The 27,837-nt window shown below is 43.5% G+C and overlaps 1 protein-coding gene and 1 long non-coding RNA gene across 5 annotated transcripts in view; one reads left to right on the top strand and one right to left on the bottom strand.

Annotated features, from left to right (window-relative positions):
• Positions 1–17,513, bottom strand: part of NETO2 (neuropilin and tolloid like 2) — a 36,333-nt gene extending 18,820 nt beyond the window's left edge. Inside the window, exon 1 of one of the 4 annotated variants that reach the window (XM_084813048.1) lies at positions 16,881–17,513. In XM_084813048.1, coding sequence (XP_084669174.1) covers positions 16,881–16,914 — 34 coding nt within the window. In that variant the 5' untranslated portion in view covers positions 16,915–17,513. Of the gene's footprint in view, positions 1–223; positions 701–16,880 lie in introns of those variants that run through there. The other 3 variants (XM_084813050.1, XM_084813051.1, XM_084813049.1) reach the window with 3 other exon arrangements.
• An 8-nt stretch (positions 17,514–17,521) lies between these two features.
• LOC146338885 (uncharacterized) overlaps positions 17,522–27,837 on the top strand; it is a 42,017-nt gene continuing 31,701 nt past the window's right edge. Inside the window, exon 1 of the long non-coding RNA XR_014784730.1 lies at positions 17,522–17,670. This is a non-coding gene — a long non-coding RNA (uncharacterized LOC146338885). The remainder of the gene's footprint in view (positions 17,671–27,837) is intronic.

The following is a 27,837-nucleotide window of genomic DNA, read 5'->3' as shown; positions in this document are numbered from 1 at the left end:
CTAACTCCTAAATCCTGGGCACACCATGGTCCTGGATTGTGAGACTGGCATTTCCCTTGACCCTTAACATACTAGATTCTTAAGACGCAAATGAGACTGACACAAATATTTACAATTGCACACCATGCATGTAACCTTTATTCAAAAGTCCATCAAACAATTCAATATTCAGTGAAGTATCTAACCAAGCTCCCCAGCAAAGTAAGCTACCAGGCATACTTACATTCACACAGCATGAGGTGGCCAACCTCAAGCCTGTGTGTTGAGTGGGATGGAGAGAAGCAGTTCTACGTGCACGGAGGAAGTCTCCTTGGTTGCCCATGTTGTGCCTCTCTGCCAGCAGGATGGACTTGCTGTTAGTTATGGTCACAGTCCCTTAGGGTTACACTTTCAGCTCGCCCTTTGGGTGGGCACTCCTCATCTGGCAATGCCTGTTGATTCGTTTCAATGGTCAGCAGCTTTATCTCTATCTGTCAGCCTGGTCAGGCTCCCATCCATGCATCCAAGCACTGGGCAGCCCTCCTGGGTTGACCAGCACATCTTCATTATCTGCTACACTTCTGCGGAATGTTGGGGAGTTTCCTTGCCTCTATCCTATCCTCCAGCTGTTGTTTTTCAGTCTTGTTGTTGTTTTTTTGTTTTCTTCAAAACCCACACTTCGCAGTCTGTATGCCTTCAGCCGTTGCTTGCACAGTCACACTTCCTCATTCAGCCAGCACTCCAGCTAAATCTAAAAACAGGTCATGCAGCTAAGCCAACACGGAATGGAACAGACCCCAAAGTCTGTCCAAATCTAACATATGCCCACTCATACTGCATTATTAATATCTCAATCAAAAATAAATATGCACCAATTGATCCCATATATACTTAATTACAATTTTACATGCACTGAAGGATTAATTCCAGACAATTAGAATTTAAACCAGAGTTCTGCATCGGTAGATTTCAGGGGTCTAATCAACCTTCATCTGTTTGTCAGTAATCAATAATCAATTCACTCTGCAATAAATATCAGTCTAGCCAATAAACCAGTTTTGCTTAGTCAAAAATAAATGTATCTGCAATCACTTCAGTCAAATTAACCCACAATTAATCCACCTTGCTAGTTACTAATTGGAGACAGGGGGAGGGCCATAGCTCAGTGGTAGAGTACATGCTTTGCTTGTCAAAGATCCCAGATTCAATCCCCAGCATCTCCAGTTAAGCCTAGGAAAGACTCCTGCCTGAAACCATGGACAGCTGTTGCTAGATGGGCCAGAAGTCTGATCTCAGTAGAAAGCAGCGTCCTATATTCCTCCTCAGACAGTGGAAGTACAGCCTTTCCAAGTCCCGATTGAAGCAAGAGCATTCTTGAGAGGTAAGAGCTCTCTTAAATTTGTAAGGCAGCAGAGATGGTAGAGGCTGACTGAGCTCTAGCAAGTTTCACCACTTTCTCCTCAGCCTCACACAATGGGAAAGTCCCTTTTCCCATCCAGCCAGACCCTCTGTCTGTGTAGAGGCTTAAACTAAGTTTAAAATTTGTGTTGGCTTTTAGCCAAAGCGACTGCTCTGACCATTGTTGAGAAAGAGAATATATGACCATTGATTGGACACTGGTTTGCATATACTAAAAATTGGTAACAAGGTTATCAGTCAAGACAGACTACAGCTCTTAGGTTAAGGACTCACACAGGCTCCCTTGAAAACTGCAGCAGCATCTGCACTGAACCATCACTATCCACCAGGCAGGTCCAGAGAAGCAATCCATCACTGATATAGTACACATTTATAAAAAGGATAAACTAGCATTATTGAATTAAGCTTTTTTGTTTGTTTGTAAATTTGAGTGGATCTTATTTTTCATGATTACAATTCTTCTGGGAGAGAACTCCTCTTTTTCAGAAATTTCTGTGCATTTATCACTGGTTTGTCTTAACATTCCTGAAAGTCTCCTGTGCTGGGAATGTGCCACTTCTGTTTAAGATTCAGCATGCAGCTTGTGTCTGATAAGTGTTAAATAGTAGCAAAGAATTAGGTAACCCACCTTTGCAATAAAATAAATTTTAAGCTTTTACTTTCAGGAATTCTAGAAAGCCTTCCTAATAACCTTCCTTATAAACAAAACTGAAAACATATGTAAACACTGTACCAATTCTCAGCCAGAAAACACTACAGATTGGGTGATTGAGGATGAGGCTTTATCATGCTGACTGTAAAGCAGCTGGTATAACAGCAATGCTGTGTGTCTTAACCCAGGATTGCAGTGGTGCAGAGTGAGCAGAGAAGCATTAAAAGATAAGACACTTACATGTGAACAAATCCAATTACCCCCATGGGGGATCTTAGTGTAACATAGCAAAGCTAAGAGATGCAACATACATTAAAATAATTCCTCTGCAGCAGATATTCCACTGTGTGTCATGAATTTGTCTCCTTTCCCCAGGTTATTTTCTGTCTCACTTTTGTGGCACAGCTTTTGCTGTCTCACACTTTGTTTTCTGATTCCAAAAGTATGATGGGTATAGCCCTCTAGCCCTGAACGATAGCCACCAGGACAGCCTGTGGTAACAAATTAATTCTTGAATGTATTAATTAGGTGGGCCATGAGAGCATACTGTTGCCAAAAAAAGAAAGAAAAAGCTCTCCTCCACATCTATTAAACCACACTATCATTCAGAGGCTCTCTGCACTTCTTGAACACACAAAGAGTGGGTAGTGTACATGTGTCAGTTTCATGGACACTGCAAACAGATCTAGAGCTATTTAAATACCATTCCGTGTTTACTAGTCATACTATTGTGAAAATTGAAGCTTTATGTGCAGTTCAATAAAGACAACTAGACTGAGATACAAGGAAGAATGGGATTTTCTGCTGGGATGAGTAGGAAAAGAAATAGATGCGCTTTACTGACATAGGACAATGCTCCTGCACAGAGGAGGGATGGAATGGCCCACCTAATGTGGACAAAATCATGCTTTAGTACAATCTCTCCTCTGCAACACACAGTACACAGAACCTTTACATCAAAGTCCTGTAGGGGAGTTCAAATGACCAACATGCAAGTGTAGTTTTACGCAATGGAGAAAAAAAAGATTTGAATGACAGACAACAAGCCAGAACCTCACATAACAAATTTGCCAAGCTTTAACAACAGCATAATTTAACATTCTAGGCAACTTATCACTTCCAACTGACAGTGATAAGTCTATCTACTATGGCTTCCCCTTTATTGTACACTTATATTAAGAGAGGGAAAAAGAAAAATCAATGAACATCAATGCTTGTTTCCGTGGTACCAGCATTTTGGCATTCTGAATTAAGAGGAAAAACAAAAGACACCAAAGGCTACATTTTTCAGTGCCACTCACTATCCAGCAATTTCACTTCTTTCACTGCTGCAGCTACAGAAACAAACCTCCTGGTGGATTTATAAAATCTGACTGGTTTTCACTAACACTCATGCTGATTCTATAAATAGTTCAGCACTGTGTGTATGTGTAGAAAAGAAGAGTACCAGAACAGCATGGCTAAATAGCAGATAAGCAGGCAATTACAGCAGATAAAGAGGGTAGACATTTGGGTTTTTCTCAACCAGTCCCCATCCCATTCACTTTTTGTTCACCTCCATTATTTCTCCCTGCATTTCCATTTTTATACCTCACTCTCACCTTTCATTATCGAACCTCTCTCACACCTTTCATCACTGGAAACCCCTTTCCTTTTATTCTCTGTATGCAATTCTGGCAGGTCATAGCCAAAGAAACTGTGTAATGCTTCTGGAGACTGAAAATATCCTCTCTCAGTTCCTCCTACTTTGGACAATAACATAACAAAAAGACTTGCTTCAAACACAAGCTTCAAAGAAATAGTGCTTAACTATGGTTCCTCTACTAAGAATGTAAGAAGAAAAGTGCTGGATCAGACCAAAGATCTATCTAGACCAGCGTCCTGTTCTTAGAATGAGCCAGAGGGCAGGCAGCTCCTTTGGAGCAGCTCTCCATCCTCTGTCTTGCTCTGAGAACCCTCTCTGACTGAAACAGAGGGTGGGCAGCTGCTCTCTCTATAGCAGCTGCTGTTCTGCTGCGGCATTTGCTGCAGTGGGCAAGCAGGGCCAGTGGGACACTCCAGAGCATCCGCTAGCGCCTGCTGCACTCCAGCAAAGCAGCAGTGGGGAGCCTTCCTCCAAGCCCGCCACCTGAGGTGCAAAATTCACTCCACCTCATGGGAGGGCTGGCCCTGCATGCCAAGACAGCTCCTACAGTAGCAAGTATTGCCACCACTAAAAGTTTTGCTTGACAGAAGCAGGAAACAAATAAGGGTTGTGCAATAACACAACTGGTATCATCCAACTGTGGCATTCTATTAATGCTAATGAGACAAACATATACTACTGGCTGGATCAATCGACAGATTCACTCCAAGGCTGCCAGCAGACAAGCAGGCAGGCTCTGCTGGGTTTGGAAGCCTGTTCCAGGGCTGCAACTGGCAGGGGGCAGAATCACCCCACCTCCCAATGTCACAAGATGGGGCCACACAGTATGGCACTTGCTCGTGTGCGTGCGCGTGTGCTCACCACCTCTCAGGATGGGATGCAGCAGAGTAGTCTTTTGGAAGCCAGGGAAGGAAGCATCCTGGAGACTAGTGGGGACAAATGATGTGGAGGGCCACATGTAGGACCATAAGGGTGCCTCCAGAAACATGTGCCCCTGGGTGAGGGGCTTGCAGAAGGGAGGAAAGGACAGGGAAGTCCCATGGCATGAGCTAGTTTCCCACTGCACAAGTGTTGGTTTCTGCTAGTGCAACACTATTAGTGCTAATGGAATGTCACAGTTGGATACTCTCCATGCCATTTAATTGCATACAATAGGGCAAGCAATAGTAGAAAGTGCTTGAAGAATGTGCCCCACCTCTCCATCAAGTCCAATGCAAAACCTATTTAATCTCAGAGCTGTTGGAAGGCATCACCGTTAAAAACTTGGCATTACAACCATGAGGGCTAAGAACCTAATTTTAACTTAACATATATATATAAACCTGTTGGTAGTGCAAACCAGTGTTTCTGACAATGAATCTTAGTTCATCATACATTGCTACATTCAAGAGTGTTGTGATAACAGCATCACTAGACTTAGGCAACCACACATAAGGCTCTTTATGCCATTCTTCTTCTCTTGTAATGGGATCACAGTTTTACAAGCAGAACAAGCCTAACAGAACAAAGTAGGAGAAATCACCAAAAGTAAACCAGGGGTGCAATCAGGCAGGTGGGAGATACAGAAGTAGCATCCTATCACAGTGATGGCAAATATTAAAAGTACTTAAAATGGGATGAAGTATGAATATTGTTCATACTTCATCCCATTTTAAGTACTTTTAATATTTGCCATCACTGTGATAGGATGCTACTTCTGTATCTCCCACCTGCCTGATTATGAATATGAACAATATTCCCCTTCATGGATCACTGCCTTGTTGTGGCGAAGGGGCTTGCGTAACTCAGTGAAGCCATAAGCTATGCCGTGCAGGGCCACCCAAGATGGACAGGTCATGGCAGAGAGTTCTGACAAAATGTGGTCCACTGGAGAAAGAAATGGCAACCCACTCCAGTATTCTTGCCAAGAAAACACCATGGAACGTATCACAAGGCTAAAAAATATGACACCAGAAGATGAGCCCCTCAGGTCGGAAGGTGTCCAATATACTACTGGGGAAGAGCAGAGGGTATTTCCAAGTAGCGCCAGAAAGAGTGAAGCGGCTGGGCCAAAGCCGAAAGGACACTCAGCTGTGGATGTGTCTGGTGGTGAAAAGAAAATCCAATGCTGTAAAGAACAATATTGTTTAGGAACCTGGAATGTCAGATCAATGAATCAAGGTAAGCTGGAGGTGGTCAAACATGAGATGGCAAGATTGAACATTGACATCTTGGGAATCAGCGAACTAAAATGGACAGGCATGGGCGAATTTAATTCAGGTGACCATCATATCTACTATTGTGGGCAAGAATCCCACAGAGGAAATGGAGTAGCACTCATAGTCAACAAAAGGGTGGGAAAAGCAGTACTGGGGTACAATCTCAAAAACGACAGAATGATCTCAGTACGAATCCAAGGCAAACCATTCAACATCACAGTAATTCAAGTCTATGCCCCAACCACTGAGGCCGAAGAAGCTGAGGTTGATCGGTTCTATGAAGACCTACAACACCATCTAGAACTAACACCAAAAAAGATGTCCTCTTCATCATAGGGGATTGGAATGCTAAAGTGGGAAGTCAAGAAATCACCGGGATAACAGGCAAGCATGGCCTTGGTGTACAAAATGAAGCAGGACAAAAGCTAATAGAGTTTTGCCAAGAGAACACGCTGATCATAGCAAACCCTCTTTTCCAACAGCACAAGAGGCGACTCTACACATGGACATCACCAGATGGTCAATATCGAAATCAGATTGATTATGTCCTTTGCAGCCAAAGATGGAGAAGCTCCATACAGTCAGTAAAAACAAGACCTGGAGCTGACTGTGGCTCAGATCATGAGCTTCTTGTTGCAAAATTTCGGCTTAAATTGAAGAACGCAGGGAAAGCCACTAAACCATTCAGGTATGACCTTAATCATATCCCTTATGAATATACAGTGGAGGTGAGGAATAGATTTCAGGGATTAGACCTGATAGAGTGCCTGAGGAACTATGGACGGAGGTCCGTAACATTGTTCAGGAGGCAGCAACGAAATCCATCCCAAAGAAAAAGAAATGCAAGAAAGCCAAGTGGCTGTCTGAGGAGGCTTTACAAGTAGCTGAGGAAAGAAGGGAAGCGAAAAGCACGGGAGAAAGGGGAAGAGATATCCAACTGAATGCAGAGTTCCAGAGAATAGCAAGGAGAGACAAGAAGGCCTTCTTAAATGAACAGTGCAAAGAAATCGAGGAAAACAACAGAATGGGAAAGACTAGAGATCTCTTCAAGAAAATTGGAGATCTCAAGGGAACGCTTTGTGCAAAGACGGGCATGATAAAGGACAAAGAAGGCAGGGACCTAACAGAAGCAGATGAGATTAAGAAGAGGTGGCAAGAATACACAGAAGAACTATACAGGAAAGATCTTCATGTCCCTGATAGCCATGATAGTGCGGTCACTGAACTTGAGCCGGACATCCTCGAGAGTGAAGTCAAGTGGGCCTTAGGAAGCATTACTAACAACAAAGCTAGCAGAGATGACAGTATTCCAGCTGAGCTATTTAAAATCCTAAAAGATGATGCTGTTAAAGTGCTGCATTCAATATGCCAACAAATTTGGAACACTCAGCAATGGCCGCAAGACTGGAAAAGGTCCGTTTACATTCCAATTCCAAAGAAGGGCAATGCCAAAGAGTGTTCAAACTACCGCACAATTGCGCTCATTTCACATGCCAGCAAGGTGATGCTCAAAATCCTACAAGCTAGGCTTCAGCAGTATGCCAACCGAGAACTACCGGAAGTACAAGCTGGGTTTCGAAGAGGCAGAGGAACTAGAGATCAAATCGCCAACATTCGCTGCATCATGGAGAAAGCAAGAGAATTCCAGAAAAAGTCTATTTCTGCTTCATTGACTACGCTAAAGCCTTTGATTGTGTGGATCACAACAAAGTGTGGCAAATTCTTAAAGTGATGGGAGTACCAGACCACCTTACCTGTCTCCTGAGAAACCTGTACGAGGGTCAAGAAGCAACAGTCAGAACCAGAGATGGAACAACCGAGTGGTTCAAAATTGGGAAACGAGTACGACAAGGCTGCATATTGTCACCCTGCTTATTTAACTTATATGCAGAGTACATCATGAGAAATGCGGGGTTGGATGAATCAGAGGTCGGAATTAAGAGTGCTGGGAGAATTATCAACAACCTCCGATATGCAGACGATACCACCCTAATGGCAGAAAGTGAAGAGGATCTAAAGAGCCTCTTGTGGAGGGTGAAAGAGAAGAGTGCAAAAGCTGGTTTGAAACTCAACATTAAAAAAACGAAGATCATGGCATCTGGCCCTATCACTTCCTGGCATACAGAAGGGGAAGAAATGGAAGCAGTGACAGATTTTACTTTCTTGGGCTCCAAGATCACCGCAGACGGTGACTGTAGCCATGAAATTAAAAGACGCTTGCTCCTTGGGAGGAAAGCTATGGCAAACCTAGACAGCATAGTAAGAAGCAGAGACATCACCTTGCCGACAAAGGTCCGTCTAATCAAAGTTATGGTTTTCCCAGTAGTAATGTATGGCTGTGAGAGCTGGACTATAAGGAAGGCTGAGCGCCGAAGAATTGATGCTTTTGAACTGTGGTGCTGGAGAAGACTCTTACGAGTCCCCTGGACTGCAAGGAGGTCAAATCAGTCCATCCTAAAGGAAATCAACCCTGAGTGCTCATTGGAAGGACAGGTACTGAAGCTGAAGCTGAAATATTTTGGCCACCTAATGCGAAGAGAAAAGTCTCTGGAAAAGACCCTGATGCTGGGAAAGACTGAAGGCAAAAGGAGAAGGGGACGGCAGAGGATGAGATGGCTAGATAGCATCACCAATGCAATGAATATGAACTTGAGCACGCTCTGGGAGAGCGCAGGACAGGAAGGCCTGGCGTGCTAAGGTCCATGGGGTCACGAAGAGTCGGACACGACTGAATGACTGAACAACAACATGAACAGTATTATTAATATTCCTCTTCCATCCCCATTCCTTTTTTCTTTTGTATCATGTTAATTAGATCATGAGCCTGCAAGTAGGGACTGTCTTATCTTTCAATACTTGTGAAGTGCTTTGAAAAATTTAGATGCTTCATAAAGGATTATTATCATAAATCACCACCAGCACCACCACCATCATAGTATCCCCAAATTACCGGTGTCTCCAAATTTCCATGTGCAACTAAAATGCTAAAATGAGAGAAACGGGAAAGATGAATGAGAATTTGTACTTAATATGAATTAAGCTAGGCAAACTATAAGGGAGGAAAGGGGGACAACAACACAGGTTCTAATGTGCTACTTCATCTTTCACCATATACTTCTATACACTTGACCAACTCTAGTTAATGTTATTCTTGATTATTTTTTCCTATCCTTACAAATGATTTCAATATTTTTATTTTAAATTTAAAAGCTCATCCCATCACAAAAGCTGATTCTGCTCTTAACATCATAGATAACACTGATTCTGCCAAAATGGAAGCCTTGGACAGGTCCAGAATTTATGTAGCCGCACAGCCAAAGAAAGAATGGCTTATAATAGGAGAAATGATATGAAAAAGTTTTAACAGCACTTGGCAAAGCTTTCCAGAGCTTTTGGAGAAATAACTGAAGCACAGACATCTCAACTATCCTGAGTTGGCAGAGGAAAACAGAACCTTTCTGTCCTATCCTCCCAGTTCTTTCTTTCTTGCCTCCACCCCATTTCTTTTCCTTCTTTTTATGAAGTTGTACAACTGACAGGGATTGGTGATATTGTGTGGTAAGGGCTGGGGAGATGAAGCGTCCCTTGGAGAGTGCTGAGATGATGGTGGGGTATTGTCAAGGAGAATTCAGTTCACTGGAGAAGTATCAGATGACTGTTTTATTAAACTTTCATCATATAAAATAAAAGGAAATTTGTTAATAAAAACATTGTCCTTTTAAAAATTCCTAGTGCATTACCTAAAGCAAGCAGTGGAATCACTGCCACATTATTCTTTTCTTGATACACTGAGGGGGTATTACAATGGTTAGTAGAGACCTTTTATAGCTTGTTTCAGCATGGAGGCAGAGGCTCTCTGCTTGCATACTCCCTTCAGAACACAGTAGGCCTTTAGTGATTGGAAAAAAAAATGTTACTTTCACTTGAAGTAACATTAGCTTCCATTCCATGATCTCTCTATGTGCCTCAAAGGAAACTGTAAAGGGAACCAAAGGCAGCTACACTTCCCAGAAAAGGGGATGAAAAACATAAAGGTGCTTTGATTGAATTCTCCATTGACCTTTGGCCTCAAGTAGAAATAACTGCCCCCCCATCCCATCCCACCCCCACTTCTACAGAATAGTTAAGTTTCAACAGTAAATACAATGAAAAGCGGAGGAAAAAGGGAAATCAGTTATTCCCCATTTTGTTTGTACACATGTTATTTAGATTGTCACCTGATGACACCTTTGGGAGCCTCCACATCAATGTATATTTTATACTGATGTTTTGCCTGTCCAACTGAAACAATTCAATAAACTTTTCCTTCAATAAAGTTCAATGGCTTCTTTGTTCCTATCATGAAACAAAATTGAGGAACTAATTCTGAAGACTAAAAATGAACATTTTTTTTTGCTGAAGTCACTGAAAAGATGGCATCTCTATACAAAGGACTACTATTTAATTAATTGTTGCACTAGACGGTACATGTTGAAGTCTCTTATACCTTTACTGCAACATCTTACTTATGGTCCTCTCTTACTCAGTGGCCCCGCTAGTCAAGGACTGCAATCTGGGAATACAGTAAAGTTCGATCTTTTGTAAGAAAAAAATGTAAGTCAAGTTTAATATTTTCCGTTTGATATTCAGAATTTGCTAAATAAGATTACAAGGAAGGTTTAAATATATGAATGGGAACAATGAAGATATAATATTTAAATAGGAATGAGAAATTGTGATGTTAACCAAAGCCAACTCAGGGATGCTGCCTGTGAATCAGGAATTCTTGATTGTTGGGGGAGAGATAACCCAGAGTTAGAACCCATGGGCTTTGAAACCTCAGTGAGGTTCTGAAGTTGGGTCTGCCTTCCTTATCACTAGAAAGGGGCAGCATCAAATGGGGCCACTCAGTCTCCGCTGATTCCACTGCCCTTTTGGGAGTGACCACTTGCACAACAGGTTTTTTAAAAAAATAATCCCAGAAATGAATACATTTCTAGATTGTGATAGGTCAGTGGAGCTCCCTACTGTGAGCTCTGCTGACCTGCCTCATTCTAGAAATGAATGTTTCCGCTCATTTTGGGTTATTTTTAGAAATGAGAAAGCCCTGCTGCACAAGCAGTCATTCCCGTGAGTGTATGGGCACAATAGGATACTACTTAAGAAGTCAGAGGGAGCAATCCTATGGCCGCTAGACAGTGGCTAGACAGCCACAGGATATCTGGTTTTCCAGGTACCAACCTCGGAGCCCGTGTTCCAACGACAGGTCCCGGAGAACTGACCTCCCCCAAATTCCACATTGCCCCCCTGTGCTCCGCGCTGGCAAGAGGACTGAGGAGCAGCTGAAAAGGGGTGTTCTGGAGTGGGGAGGGTGGAAATGCCTGTACATCCAATGTGTCATACAGCAGCCTCCTCCCCTGCTCAGTCCTCCCGCAGCTAGATATCCACAATCGGCTGTCTAGCCAAAAATGCAGGGCAGGAGAAGCGTGGAGGGAACAATCTCCTCCATGCTTCTCCTGCCCTGCATTGGATAGGTAGTCGCCTCGGAGTTCGGAGGCTGCCGCCTATCTATATAGGATTGCGCCCTAAAGCTTGGATGGCATCTTTCTCTCTCCAGCATTCCTAGACTAGGATGGGTAGGTTATGTATAATTTTAAATCCCAACTTAGAAGCTATACATTTTTTAGCAGAATGATCTGGGAAGCACTTCAAGAAACAAAGTATAATGAGATTTTTGTTATTTTCTCCTAAATCACGAGGCATAACATTACATTTTTAAAAACGAATGAAGATGCTGAAGGTGGGTTCCCTTTTTCAGATAGAAAGAAGCATTACAAACTCTTTTAAGTGACTCAGAAATGTAGGCTTTTACTGAATGAAGATTTTATATACTCAACTTATAATCATAAAGGAACTGAGATGTTAAACTTTTTAAGTAGAAGTCATGGATTGTCAGTTTTATCTATCAAGGGAAAACACCCATTGGTTTCATTTGTTGTTGTTCAGTCGTTCAGTTGTGTCCGACTCTTTGTGACCCCATGGACCATAGCACGCCAGGCCTTCCTGTCCTGCGCTCTGTCCCGAAGCGAATTGGGTCCAGTTCTATAACTATGAATCTATTGGTTTCATAGATAAGTGCTTTTTATGAATTACTTCAAATTTTATTCTAACAAGAGAAATTGTGAGTACCTGATTTTACAGAGGCTTTGGTTTATTCCAAAATCCGATACATTTCAATGGAATGCTATTATACAGATAGAGAAAAGCTATAATGTCATCCTATCTAGCTGGCCATGTTGCCTAGTTTTTATATCTAAATATACAGATGTTATATTGTAATACTGCATGTCAGCCAGAATCGATGCATTCCGAACACTTTCAGATTTGGAGGCAAAAGAAGGAAAAACCCATTGAGAAATGTTTGCTTAACATACACCACTGAAACAAAGACAGGTTAGCAATAGCTAGGAATTAGTTTAGCACATTCTGATAGATGCCACAATCTCAGGGTGTTCTCTCTCCAGAACTACTTTTAACAGTTGTCTCTTTCAACACCTGTACGATATAAGTATGTTTATGAAATATCCTTTAATACCAAGAAAACGTGGTTTATATTATCAAGTATACATAGCTTATGTCAAACTCTTACCATGGGGAGTCACTGACAATTGGGTCCAGTTCTATAACTCAACAATGAAATTACTAAAGTAGCAATATTCTAAAAATGTAACTGTATTATACAAGTTCCATCATATACAGTAAATTCAGTACCTAGCTAAAAACTGATGTCGTAGCATACTCTTGATTCTAGTAAGTGTCTAAAAATGGATTTTGGAAGCTTACAACCACAAAGATTAAGAACTATATTATGGCACCATTTATTTTTAGAATTTTATAGGCATTTCCTTTTTAACTCTCAGAATTTCATGCAATAACCTAGTTATACAGGATCCTAGCAGAGAGGATAATACAAGCATGTGCTAAACAATATAGGTTATTTACGGAGATATATAGTATAATAAAGCATAGTATGCTACACAAGTTCAGTGTAGCATTCTATACTTCAACCATACATTTCTATAAACTAAGAGCAAGTCAAGTAGATTTTTTTTTACAGTTGTACATATCCAACAACTCCAGCAGCAGCAACACATCATCAATATTAATCCCTACCTATCTTAGTCCAGGGAAGTTGGAGAATGATATTGTCAAAGCTTTGGGCGTCTTGTTTTTAGGATGAAAAAGGCGGACCCAACTTCAAAACCTTCCTGAGCTATAGTGGCCCCCCTGTCTTGGTAACATCACCACCCCTCACTCCCATTTACATATTAAATCCTCATTGTTATCTTCTTTAGCAAGTTCCCGAAATCAAACAATAAACTTAGTTTAAGTATTAGCAGCAACTTAATGAACAGACTAGGTAAAAGCACAGACACACTAAGGAAGACTGTGACCAAGATGGACTGATATATGGTTATAGTTCACTTACGCTTTCCATGCGCAATTACCATTCCAGTGATGTTCAGTAACAGTGTACATAGCTCCTATTCTATGGAACTTACTATGCCATTGAAATTTTTTAGCTGGTTGTATAATTTTATACCTCTCAATGTTATTGTATTGTTATTTAAAGTTTTATGTTATTTTGTTATTGTATTGAATATTTAAATATAATGCCTACAGCCCTGGACTCCAGTTTTGGAAGAAGGTGTGGTTTATCCAATTTAAAAATAAATTTAAGAATAAATATAAATGTGTACTTACAACCTCTTTGCTTTTTCAAGATAAAATTGAAAATTGTTGGAACACAGCAATTCAGTGAAGTACATGACATTTTACAGAGTAATATTACTGAACCTAAATAGCAGTATTTATCTTCGTCTTATCTGTCCAAACTATTCTGTGTCATACAAAAATGTATGAATGCAAAACAGGATCAAGACAAACTTTGCCACCTGAATACCATAAGAGGTCAGCCTAGCACTACAGATGAACTACTTTCCTATCTACAGTATGTAATGCCTGCGCCTTAAATTAAGAAAGCCAACATTTCAAACAACTCCATTTAACAAAATGATGCAAGAACTCCTGATAGGTGTGTCGTGTCCAACGTTGCTACTAATTAAAATATATGGAGGCTGCAAATATGGAATGTCTGGTTTCCATATAAATATTTTCTCTATATACTTTTGCTGTGAAAAGATGTAAGACCAATACTACTGTATACAGTGGGAAAGTTTCAGATGAGGAGGTTTTAAAAAAACTGAAACCTTGAGGAATGAAATCAAGGGTAAAAAAAATGAACGAGCAGGAAAGCATGAGGAATTATGGTACAATTCACTGCTTTGCATTTTTTTCTTTTTGAAAGGAAAAAGAATTCCTTCTACTTATGAAGGATGATAAATGATTCGACAGCTGCACACTCTTAATGGTTCAAGACTTGGGGGAATAATATGAACATCACCAATACTACTAGTTGAAAATACAAGAAAAGAAACTGGGAGCCTTAGATTTTCTCGAGGTTTATTTGATTTTTGGAACACTCTGCATCCCTAGTTGCCTGGCTGGCATCTGTCATTTCTTTCCCTACAGTTCCAAAATAAGGGGTATTCCCTGAGATAGTCTGCAACAAGGCATGAAAAAAACTCACCTGCCAATCCTTACAGTTGTAGACACTCAAGAGACGAAGCTGCAGTGCCATCTAAATTACCTTTATTGGTGGAAGAATCAGGATTGCATCTACCCACTAAAAATCACAGGCTTCTGGGATTTTCTTTGGGGCTAACTCTCAGTCACTATTCAGCCACCTCTGGGAAACAAACTTCTTCAGCTTCACAGCTGGACTGAAACACAGACACTCAGATGGGCAAAGGAAGTCAACTACTGATTTTCTCAGGTAGCCAATCTCCAGACAAAAGATGACAATAAGGGAGTGGGTGCATACAAAAGCCAGGTTTGGAAAACACACACACACACACACCTGGGAAAGTACCAGCTCTGATTAGCTATAGCAAGAGTCTTGGGAGAGACTCGGGATATAGCTGCAGATCTTATTGGAATAAAGGAAAGACTGGGTAGTTTATTTATTAATTAAATTTATATACCACCCAACTGATGAATGCCCTCAGGGCGGTTTACAATAATAAAATCACCAAAGCAAACAGTAAGATAATCACCAAAAAAATATTACAGCTAATGAAATGATCAAAATAAAATACTTTTGTTTCATTATATCTAGAATCTGTCATGACTGAATGTAATATATACTTTTATAAAAGTGCTCTTTTACACTGGCAGCAACCATAGTATACATACTTACCTGGAAGTAAATCCCACTGAACTTAATGGGACTTACTTCTGAGTAGACATTCACAGGATTGCACAGATTGTAAAAATACTACTGACTGACATATCTTGTGAACCCTAGGCAGACAGAAGATTATAAGAAGACATATCGGGAGTCACAGCCACGTTGAACGCTGCTTACATTTCTTGGACAGGTGAGGGCATCTTGCCAGAAGAGTCTTGACCCAGACTCCGGATTAGTAGATCCGGCCCATTAAACTTTCACAATGAGCAAGTGACACAAAATCTGAGCCAATCTTATCTTAGGACAGAGGGGGAAGGAAAAAGAGGAGAGCTTCTTGATTACCTTAGGGGACAGTGGTCTGGCCACAGCTTCTCCAGCAAAAAGCCAGTCACCAAGCACACTGAGGTAGAGAACTTGGGTGCACATTGGGCTCTGCTTCCTAGCTGTGTGGGGCTTCTCTGGGGTGAGAGGGAGGGAGAAGCCCCACAAAGCCAGGAAACAGAGCCCAATGAAGAAGGGGGGGGGGGCAAGAAAGAAAGCAACACACCTATCAGGAAATCCAAGCTCTTTTCTTGACAGAGAGTGGCCTGCTTTCTCCCTTTCAGGACAGCCTCAATAGTTAAGGATGTATTGGGTATCCCCAGATTGCCATATGATAGGAGCACTAAGTATAAGCAGGAATGCCAGATCATAGGAAGTGGAGGAAAGGATGGTTGAAATGATTCCAGCTTTTTACTCTTCACCTGCCAAGTAGCCAAAAGCCAAAGAAACTGCAGCAGGATTTACTAATAAGGGTTTAGATGGAAAAAAGGTGGTGAAAAAAAATCCCTCCCCCTGCCCCCATACATTGCAGTATTTTCAGATTAATGAAACTTGTAGTGGGAGAGAAACGCAGACAGCTTCACACATCCTAAAAGCCAACACGTCTGAAATTAGAGGGGAGCAACGCCGCAGCGCCAGCTCACGCACACCCCTTCCAGAAGGGCAGTCCTGGCACTCACAAATACACCTCCCTCCCCCACCCCACCCCACCCCGCAACCCAGCATCTCCCCCCCTACCACTCCACCTCCGCTCGTTTCTGGCTGAAATATTGCAGCAACCCTAGATGCCCGCCAACATCCAGCTTTTCTCCCTGGTGTCAGATTAGCTCCACTTAACCCCCTAGGGTAGCGGTAGCTGGGGAATTTTTTTAAAAAAACATACAAGACCGGGCGCGTCACTCTGGGAAAACGGAATACATGGGCCCCTTATCCTGACCCAGCAAATGGGGTGGGTGGGTCGAGGGGGTCTTTTTAGGTTCTCAAGAGCCAGTTCCTTCTCCAGTACACACACACACACACACACACACATATATATATATATATATAGAGAGAGAGAGAGAGAGAGAGAGAGAGACTGGTTTTAAATAAAAATAAAATAAAATAAAATAAGCAACGAACAGAACTTCACTCCATCTTGCTCTGGATCCCTGTGCGCGCGCGCGCGCTCTACCACACTCAAGTCCTAGTCCCAGTTTTCGACTAGAGGGAAAAAGTAAGCGAGACAATGATAATAGCAGTAGTAGAAATATTAGTGATAACGATGATAAAACGATAATATAATTATGACGACGACGACGAGAGTGGTGACGGCAGTCATCAGTACCCAGCCACTCTCCACCGCGCCTCAAGGTTTCCCTGCCGGTCCCGCTCCCCTACCTTCCAGCACCGAGTAGACCTTGTCCAAAGCCATCTTCCGCGCTCCGGCTCCGCGCACCTGCGGCCGGGCGGCGGGGCTGCGGCGCGCCCTCTCAGCGCGCGGGGCTCGTCATCGCCGCCTCAGCCCCCGGCCCCAGCAGCGGCGTCTCGCCGCCGTCACACCCGCGCGGCCCGCCGGCACGCCGCCCTCAGGGCTCGCCGCCTCTGGCCATGCCCGCGGCCCGGCCGCCCCTTCATGCCCGCCGGGGCGCGCCTGGCGGGGAACTTGCTGAGGGGGAGACGCGGCGCCGCTTCCGCCTCAGCCGAGTCCGCCCGAGCGCGGTCGGGGGCCGCGACGTGGCGTCCGCGCGGGGAAGGACGGGGCCGGGCCCGGGCGCCGCTGGAGCCGGGCTAGACCTCCCCGCGCGGCGCCCGCCGCCGGAGGAAGGCCCCCTCGCTCGCCATCCCCTCCGCTCGGCGCGGCCGCTGGGGACGGCGTCTCGGCGTCTCCTCCTCCTCCTCCTCACGCCCCGCGAGTCTGGGGCGGCTTCGCCAGCTCCCCCTCGAGCGGCGGCGGCTCCGAAGAAGCGGCGCGCCGCCCAGGCTGGCAGTTTGAGCGGGCGGGCGGGCGGCGCGTGCGGGAGGGAGGGAGGGAGTCCGGCGAGAGGAGCCGCTTTGTACGCATGTGCCCCGCCTGCCCGCCGCCGCCGCCGCCGCTTCTCCCCCGCACGCCGCGCGGGCGGCCGTCGGGTTTTCCCCCCCCGCGCTCGGCGTCTCCCTGCCGCGCGAGAGCGGCGCGGGGTGGCGACGGGTGAGTGTCCGCCTCGATGGGGAAGCGGGCGCGTGAGCTGGAGGAGTGGCGGCCGTGGGGGGTGGGACGGCGCCACCCTTTCAGGGGCAGAGTTGTATGAGGGGGACGGCGGCGGGAAGGGAAGGGGCCTAGATTAGGGTGCTTGAAGACCCACGGCCATGAGGGGGGCCTGAAGTACCCCAGGTGGAGGTTGGACTCGACGGTCTTGCAGGCCCCTCCCAACCCTGCTGTTCTTTGACTCGACGGAGGAGCACAAGACAGCGACCGCGTTGCATTTATCGCGCTTTAGACCCCTCTCCTCCATATGCGGGGACTCCGCATATGTTCAGAAGCACTCTGGCGTGGTGTTGCTTCATGACAACGATGAGCACGTTGCATTTATTACCATTTACACCCCTCTCCTCCATATACGGGGACTCTGCATATGTTCAGAAGCACTCTGGCGTGGTGTTGCTTCATGACAACGATGAGCACGTTGCATTTATTACCATTTACACCCCTCTCCTCCATATACGGGGACTCTGCATATGTTCAGAAGCACTCTGGCGTGGTGTTGCTTCATGACAACGATGAGCACGTTGTATGTATTGCACTTTATACCCCTCTCCTCCATATACAGGGACTCCGCGTATGTTCAGAAGCACTCTCTGGCGTGGTGTTGCTTCATGACAACGATGAGCACGTTGCATTTATTACCATTTACACCCCTCTCCTCCATATACGGGGACTCTGCATATGTTCAGAAGCACTCTGGCGTGGTGTTGCTTCATGACAACGATGAGCACGTTGTATGTATTGCACTTTATACCCCTCTCCTCCATATACAGGGACTCCGCGTATGTTCAGAAGCACTCTCTGGCGTGGTGTTGCTTCATGACAACGATGAGCACGTTGCATTTATTACCATTTATACCCCTCTCCTCCATATACAGGGACTCCGCATATGTTCAGAAGCACTCTCTGGCGTAGTGTTGCTTCATGACAACGATGAGCACGTTGTATGTATTGCACTTTATACCCCTCTCCTCCATATACGGGGACTCTGCATACGTTCAGAAGCACTCTCTGGCGTAGTGTTGCTTCATGACAACGCTGAGCACGTTGTATTTATTACCATTTATACCCCTCTCCTCCATATATGGGGACTCTGCATATGTTCAGAAGCACTCTCTGGCGTAGTGTTGCTTCATGACAACGCTGAGCACGTTGTATTTATTACCATTTATACCCCTCTCCTCCATATATGGGGACTCTGCATATGTTCAGAAGCACTCTCTGGCGTAGTGTTGCTTCATGACAATGTCGAGCACATTTTATTTATTACAATGTATACCCCTCTCTTCCATTTATGGGGACTTTACATATGTTCAGAAGTACTCTCTGGCTTGTTGTTACTTAATGACAAGAGCACGTTGTATTTATTACCATTTATACACCCCTTCCTTGTATGGGGACCCGTACCTCACAGCACCCCTGTGAGGTAGGTTAGCCAGGAAGATCAGAGAGAGCGGGAGAGAAGTGAGTATGTGTATGCAAGTTGACTGACCCAAGGTCACCAAAATGGCAATCCTATACCCACTTAGCTGGGTGGGGCTGAACCTCATTGAACTCAATGGGATTTACTTTTGAGTCTACATTTAAGGGATTGTCTGCAAGTTGGCTGAGTGTGAGTTTGAATCCGGTGCTTTAATAATCATGCCACTCCATTTATTTATTTAGTTATATTTATTATTAATCATTTATACCCACACTTTCAGAAAGAAACATTTCCTCTGATGATTGCTTTACATGATAAAAAGCAACAGCAAAACAATAGCAATAAGGTCCTCAAGGCCACCAAGGGCCAGAGAGAGCTATTTCTGGCAATCCTGTGCATATCTACTCTGAAATAAGTCCCATTGAGATCCATGGGACTTACAGTGTGTGGATTGTGCTGTTAATTGGTTAAAAAAAACCTTTTGGGGTACAATCCTATGCATGTTTAGACAGAAAAAAAGTCCTGCAACTCCCAGCATGCTGGCTGGGGAATGTTGTGAGTTGAAGGACTTTTTTTCTGTTTAAACACTGCATAGGATTGCACACTTCGTAGTTTACATTGTAAACTGCCTGGAGTGCATTTGTCAGAAAGGTGGTTTAAAATAGTAGCTAGCTGTATTAGTTAGATACTAAGCTCTGAGGGAATATGTTGTGCATACCACTAAGCTATGGGAGTGGGACGGCATGTGCACTGCATGCAGAAGTTCCCAGGTTCAATTCCCGGCATCTCCAGGTAGGGCTAGGACAGAACCCTGCTGGAAACCTGGGAGAGTCGCTGCCAGTCAGTGTCAGCTACTGGGCTACCAATGGTCTGATTCAGTATAAGGCAGCTTCCTACGTTCCTATGTTTCTTTAGAATGCAGTCCTCCTTAGATTTCATGGTTGTCTTATTATATTTTATATCTATTCCTGTGCTGTTTGTTTATTCTAGCTTTTGTGGTTTTGTATTATATGTTATTTTTAGGTTTTGTAATCTGCCCAGAGAACGGCTGTTACCAGGCGTCTTAAAAATATCGTAAGTATGTTGAAGTTGAGGAGAAAAGTAAGGAGGCTGCAAAGGGTAGGGAACGTGTGTGCGCGCAGATGTGCCTGCGCGCGTGCGCATGCGTGTTAGTCCTGGGTAAGATGAGGGAGCGGGAGTAACTAAGGGGATGTAGACTTGGGGATAGGGAATTGCTGTGGAGGATTGAAGTGGTGTGTGGATTTGGGTGAGGTGCAGGAAGATAGAGGTGGACATGGGAAAATACCTGAAAGGTATGAGGGGAGGCGGCGTGGGTGGGGGGAAAGGATGGGAATAGAATGGAAGGGATAGAGAGAAATAAGTAAGGGGACATAGGTGAGGCTAGGTTCTGAGACAGAAAGGGGCAATAGGGGATGAAGGAAGTAACTTTTGGTATATGGCAATGGAAGAGGGTGGCAGGGCTTAATTTGGGCCAGGGCTTGTCAGGGCTTGGGCTTAGCCCCAGAAACCAATGCCATGAAGTAACACTAAGCCAGAGTGTGCGTCTGAACACATGCAGAGTGCCTTTCCCACTCCTCAGCCAGGAAGCATGCTAAAGTTGGGGACAGAGAGGGCATGATTTCCAGGCATACTCGAGTCCTGACAACATTTAAAGGTTATGACGTTTGAATCTCATCCTTCCTCCAAGGATCTCAGGGTGGAGTCCATGGTGTTGCCCACCCCTTTATCCTCACAGTGACCCTGTGAAGTAGCTTAGGCTGAGAGGGTGTATGTGTGTGACTGACCCAAGGTCACTTAGTGAGATTCATGGGAGAACAGGGATTTGAAACTCCAGTCTCTCCAGTTTAAGTCCAAAATACTCTATCCACCATATCACATGGCTCTCAGCGTTATCCTTGATTTATCTCTCATGTCTGAAATTGATAGTCTCCTTCACATCTACTCTGACTTGTATTTCCTGATAAACGCATTGCCTGTTTGATATCACAAGCAGTCTCCCAAACTGCTGCCTGAACAAGCTACTCAAGAGTATGGTTAGATGGATCTGGGAGGGTATTTACTGGGGAGTCATTGCTTTAATTCCAAATGTGCTGATTTAAACATGAGCAAACCTAACTGTACAGTGAGATTTCCTCTTGATTGCAAGAAGCTGAAGCTGCCTTTGACCTCCTCAACCAGGCAGAGAAATCAGTAGCGATGGTGATAGTGACACAGCTTAAGCCTTTCGGATCAACTCTATATTCACCTTGCTGTATTTGCTCCATCATGTCTGCCTGGGAGAGACCCAGCAAGTGAAGATGATTGCATCTTTTATTAGATTAACTTCTCTCATCTTCTGGGGTTGGCAGGGCAAAAAACACCCTACACACTCACACCAAACAGATCAATCTAGTCTGTGCAGCAGTTCTGATTAGTTTCACTGAGGGAACAGGACTGCATTGATGACCCTGTTTAAATCTGCACAAGTAGTTGAGAAACTAACTGTTCAATTACCCTTGAACAGTTTGTAGATGGATGTTTATTTGTAGTTTTAGACAGTGCTTAATTGCTAACAAAAGAGCTGCTGAAGATCAAGTCTATCTGAAAACCCAGCCCACTGATCTGGCAGCTTTTCCTCTTAGTCCTTAATGTGTAGATGCACTCTGTAGTGAGCTGTGGGTACTGTTTGTATGGAAAGGCAAGATACAAATCTAAATTTAATCTATTTAAGTCCTGGTTCTGAATAATTTATTCTCATGCAAGCTATAAAAATATTGCCAAAACAAATAGGCAGGAGATATCCTTAAACTGCCTGGCAGGGGATACCCCTGACAGTTCCCCCAAAGCAAGAAGGGATATATCTTATCCCACTTAGGACATGCCTGCATCGTCCTATAGGTAAGGTCTGAATTGCTTGTATCCCTTTTCTCCATCTATCTCCATTTCTGGTCCAGCAGCTACGAAATGTGGACTCACATCTGTCAGTTTCTTCTCTCTTGGGAAGAACCACATCCTTTTCTCACCTGTTTTGGACCAAAGACTATACCATTTCTAATTATTTTAGTTTTTCTTGCACTACTCTTCTTTGTAACCCTGGAGTGGAAAGTATCTCACATTCTTCTTTGCCATGTTGGCTCTAGGTTTAACATTTCTTTGGATTTGTTTTTGTTGTGATCTTCATGATTTCCCCTTTCTTTGGTCTTTCCTATGTGAAAACACTTGTATACCTGGGAAATGAAGGATATTGTCTAATTGAGAATTCATTGTAGGGTTAGCAATCAAAACTGTTTGCACAAAGCTTGAAGCCAAGGTTATTCCTCCCTAATTTTGGGGGGTGGGGGACTGGGGGTGGGATTTTACTTTCATGAGCCTATGATCGTTTTTGCCCCCACTACCCTGATCTTAGGATTTAAACAGCAGAACTATTTATTCCTGCAACCTTTCTCCAAAATCATATTAAAGGGGATAATCATACTTAATGTTTATAAAGTGTCTCAAAGTTATAGGTGCTGTGCAAAAATTAAAAGCTAAAGATGGGTCCTGTTCCCAGGCTTACAGTATAGTAAAATTATATGAAGTAATGTGTATATTACACAGTCTCTATTTGATCAGTAATTTGACAAGTTTAGTACTTGGGAATAACATGTATTCTAAATAGCACACATAGTAGCGGACAGTCATGCTAATCCAAACTTTAGTGATCAATATTGATTTGCAATTGATACCTTGCAGTACTTCACCTGTCAGGGTTTCAGTATTTAAGGCAGCAATTTGCAACTGAATTCAGAGAGCTAATAAATCTAATAAACTGCTTCTAAATCAGATGGATACTTAAAAACTGTTGCCTTTTTATATTTTAATGGACAAACTTACTCACTGGAGCTTGTACAATATATTCCATCTCTTACGCATTCTGGTGTTGTCATAATGTGTTTGAGCTACTTTTATTTTTTATTGTGTTGAAAGGTTAGCATTCCTTACTGAAATAATGGGAAAAAGGTCATTGCTGTGTTTCATATTCTGTTGAATGTTTTCAAATAGTCAAGATTATCATCATGGACCAACAACTAATGGTGGGGGGGAAAGTGCGAGCTTTCAGTTTGCACAGGATTCTTTAAGAACTTGTGAGTCATAGGAAATCAAATAGGGGGATGGGCCAGGGACTCAGTCTCTCTCTCTCTCTCTCTCTCTCTCTCTCTCTCTCTCTCTCTCTCTCATTCTTTTGGAGCAGTAGATGGCGCCATTTGATCTAACAGCCCCTCTGTAGCAGAATAGGATCCTGGACATTGAAGATGTTGCATCAGTGTTGTTAGGAGTCAGGGTCATACACTTAGTGCTTATCTGCATTTTTTTTAGTATTTGTTTTTCATAGGGTAAGCGGAGTCACAGGATTTTCAAATCGTTGTTAGGGGAAATTATTCCTAGGTATCTGTACATATTAAATACGCATACCTAGTCAGAAATATACTGGCTAGCCTGCAAAACCTAAATAAATGAAACAGGCTATATAGAAATACTACCACCTTATTCAGCAAACTTGGAATGTCATTGTTTTCATGTCTCTGCTGCTGACTTGAGTTACAGAAGTTTTTACCATGTAACTAAACAGCAATACAACTTGTTAAGACTTCTGTTTGTATTCAGGCTACAATAGCTGACTCATTATGTCCAAAGTCAAAACCTGTGTCACCTTATTGCGTAGATATATTACCTGGATGGCTGTGAGGCATGGTGTTATTATTATGGGTACTGTATACCATAATCATAAGGGCCGCGGTGGCTTAGTGGTTAAGACGCTGAACTGCAGACCGGAAGGTCGGCAGGTCAGCAGTTCGAGACCCGAGTGCTGCGTGACGGAGTGAGCTCCCGTCTTCGGTCCCAGCTCCTGCCAACCTAGCAGTTCGAAAGCAAGAAATTGCAAGTAGATAAATAGGTACCGCTTCGGCGGGAAAGGTAACAGCGTTCCATGCACCTCGGTGTTCGGACAGCGCTGGCTCTTCGGCTTAGAAACGGGGATGAGCACCGCACCCTAGCGTCGGACACGACTGGTTGGGGACACCTTTTTTATACCATAATCATAGCACATTATAGAGCAACTTAAATAAAAAGAGGTCCATGCACTGAAAAGATTACAATTAAACTGAGACAAGGGCAGTAAGGAATGAAGGTACAAAAAAGCAGTTAGATATACTCATGTTTTGTTTCACTTCAAGAAGAGGACAAGTATTTGAAATAACCTGAGAATGTTTTGCAGTTTGCCTGGCTTCATCTTACACTCACCACCTGAGAATGTTCTTTCTGTTAAGAATTCTGAGGGCTTCCCCCATCAACAGGCTGAGAATGCTGGAGGAGATGACTAACGGAGCTACTGAATGTCTTTTTCTCATAGGATTGGGAGAGGAGGAACTAGGGAAAATTAGCTAATAAGGATAGAGATAGGAGTAGGTGAACAGAAGTAGAGAGGGAGCCAGTAGCTCTTTCATCAGCTATCTCCTCTAGCTTTTGCTGCATGTTAGCAGGGCTGCCTTTGGAATTCTTAACTTGAAGAGGTCTCTGGTGATTGAGTAAAACATGTAGCTAGGCTGTTAACTGAGCAGGGTTGATTTCCCGATCAGATTAAAAGTAAAATAAAAGCACAAACAGTTAAACAAAGTATAAATCATACTGAAAGTGGAAAACACTACCTATGTACAAAAATGGTGGATATTAATATTTGTTCCCAGGTATGCTTCAGAAGGAATGATCTCCAGTATGGTCGGATCACAATAAATCTAAATGTCTCTCTCTTGGTACATATTTAAGAGATAAGTACTCTTGAAATAATTTATATAAACTGAGTAAACCTTGGGACTTTCAGTCAACAAGGATTAAGAAGCATGGCGTCTCCTCAGTGTAATTGTATAGTCATTCACAGCAAAGTGTTAGATTTCCTAAGCCTGTAATATGCAGGTGAAAGACATGTTACATGTCCAAATTATAGAACCTCATCGCACACAAGCTCAGTTAAATATATAGGCTTAGTATGGCCAAAATCTGGTGGTGCCTCATGTTTCAGAAGTCATGGATACATATCTAGCCTGAAAATATAACCTAGCTTATTTGTAATAGTATTAAAGAATGTATTACAGAATCAACATGCATTTAGGGACACAGGAAGCTGCCATATGCCAGGCCAGAATATTTGTCCGTATAGGCAGTACTGTCTAGGCTTTCATCTGCTACCTGAACCTTCATCCTACCTTGGATGAACTTTTCACCTCATAATTTACACAGAAGTAGACCTACAATGTAGAACATTGTCACCTGCACAGTAGTAAACACTGTTTATTTACCATGTGCAGTTTTCCTTCTGTACACAAAAAACAGGAGGTTCAACTCCCAGCAGGTCTAATGATTTTTCGCATTGAGGTACTTTTTGTCCCAGCCATGTCCCATGTGGGTTTTCAAACAAAAACTGATCCAGGGAAGCAGGATTAAGTGCCCTTCTGACACAATACAGTCTTTGTAGTGGGATATTTTACTACCCCAAAATAGAATGGGGTCAAAAATTATTCCCAAAAGCATGTGTTGAGGTTTTTTAGCTGTGATTCATGAAGATAAACTAGAGCTGCTAGCTATCGAGCCTGGCATTCTGTATGTAGTGCTCTGCACTGAGCTATGCCCCCTCCTCTAAGTTCGGCCTTGTTTCTGTTAGACAGTTTTCTGTAGATCTTAAAAACCTCCAAGAGACAATGGCTCTAGTAGCTATTTCAGATTACAAAATTCCTACACTGAAAGTAAAATGATGTAGGATCTTACATGCTAACTTGTATATAGAAAGAAGTTCAGATACACTCAGGGCCAGGAATATTGGAACAAGGATAACTGTTTTGGCAGTTAGCCTCTGTATACCACCACATTGAAGCTGAAAGGAAACACACCCAGATGGGAGTGAAGTCAGAACTTTCAGCTGTAATTCAAGGGGTTTGACAAAAGTGGGGCGCTAACCATTCAGGAAGGACAGCCAGTGGCATACCCCCCCCTCTTGTTGGTGGCTTATAAGTAATGGAATGAATGGCTGACAAGCAGCTGCATGGCCAGGTGGGGCCTGTTTCCTGGGTGCTCCATGACCAATCAAGCAGATAAAAGGCCTGGAGGTGGTTCTGAGTGTTATATTTGCATTTGGTAACTGTTCACCGAAACTCCCAAGATGAGGTCCAAAGAGGTGTCCATGCGAGTGAAGGAGGCCATCATTAGGCTGAGGAAACCTAATCCGCAGATGGCAAATCAGAGAGGATTAGCAAAAACAGAGAGATAGCAAAAACAGTGGGAGTGGCCAACACAACAGTTTGGAACATCCTGAAAAAGAAGGAATTAACTGGCAAGCTCAGCAACAGCAAAAGGCCTGGAAGACCACAGAAGACAACTAAAGTGGATGACCACAGAATTCTGCTCATGGTGAAGAGGAACCCTTTCACAACATCTAGCCAGGCCAAGAACGCTCTTGCAGAGGTAGGCATGTCATTGTCAACATCTACAGTCAAGAGACGGCTTTATGAATGTAAATACAGAGGCTTCACAACAAGGTGCAAACCACTGGTAACGCTCAAGAACAGACAGGCCAGATAAGCCTTTGCCAGCAAACACCTAAAAAAGCCTGCCCAGTTCTGGAATAAGATTCTTTGGACTGATGAAACCAAGATTAACTTGTACCAGAATGATGGGAAGAGAAAAGTGTGGAGAAGGAAAGGAACAGCTCATGATCCAAAGCATAACACATCATCTGTCAAACATGGTGGAGGCAGTGTTATGGCATGGGCATGTATGGCTGCCAATGGAAACGGGTCACTGGTGTTTTTTGATGACCTGAGTGCTGATAAAAGCAGCAGGCTGAATTCTGAATTGTATAGGGCTATACTTTCTGCTCAGATTCAGCCGAATGCTGCCAAACTGATAGGACGCCGCTTCATATTGCAGATGGATCATGACCCAAAAGCTACGCAAGAGTTTCTCCAGGCAAAGAAGTGGGATGTTCTTCAATGGTCGAGTCAGTCACCTGATCTCCACCCAATAGAGCATGCTTTTCACTTACTGAAGACAAGACTGAAGGCAGAAAGACCCACAAACAAGCAGCAGCTGAAGGCAGCTGCAGTAAAGGCCTGGCAAAGCATCTCGAGGGAGGAAACTCAGCATTGGGTCATGTCCATGGGTTCCAGACTTCAAGCAGTCATTGACTGCAAAGGATTTTCATCCAGGTATTCAAGGCGATCCTTGCGTTTGAAATGATGGTTTGTTCCATTACTTATGAGCCACCAATGATGGGTGTGTGTGCATGCCACTGGCTGTACTTCCTGAATGGTTAGTGCCCCACTTTTGTCAAACCCCTTGAATTACAGCTGAAAGTCCTGACTTCGCTTCCATCTGGGTGTGTTTCCTTTCAACTTCAATGTGGTGGTGTACAGAAGCCAACTGCCAAAACAGTTATCCTTGTTCCAATATTTCTGGCCCTGACTGTATGTTGACTTTTTGCTGGGAAGTGGAATGTGTCTCTCAACATTACTCACCAGTTCTGTATCCCCATTTAACTTTAAGAGTTTTCGTCATCCACTTGCAATGAAGAACACTTGAATAAGCATTTTCTAACTACAGTTGCACTTCTGCTGTTTGTGGTAAAGTTGGTAAATGTTACTGCTGAGAGTTAGATCATTGCA

Source organism: Heloderma suspectum, chromosome 8 (assembly GCF_057233095.1).
Source record: "Heloderma suspectum isolate Gila_16-S chromosome 8, 16-S_ref, whole genome shotgun sequence".
Classification (NCBI taxonomy): Eukaryota; Metazoa; Chordata; class Lepidosauria; order Squamata; family Helodermatidae; genus Heloderma; species Heloderma suspectum.
Note: the sequence above shows the minus strand (reverse complement) of the source record. Positions and strands in the feature narration are given on the sequence as shown.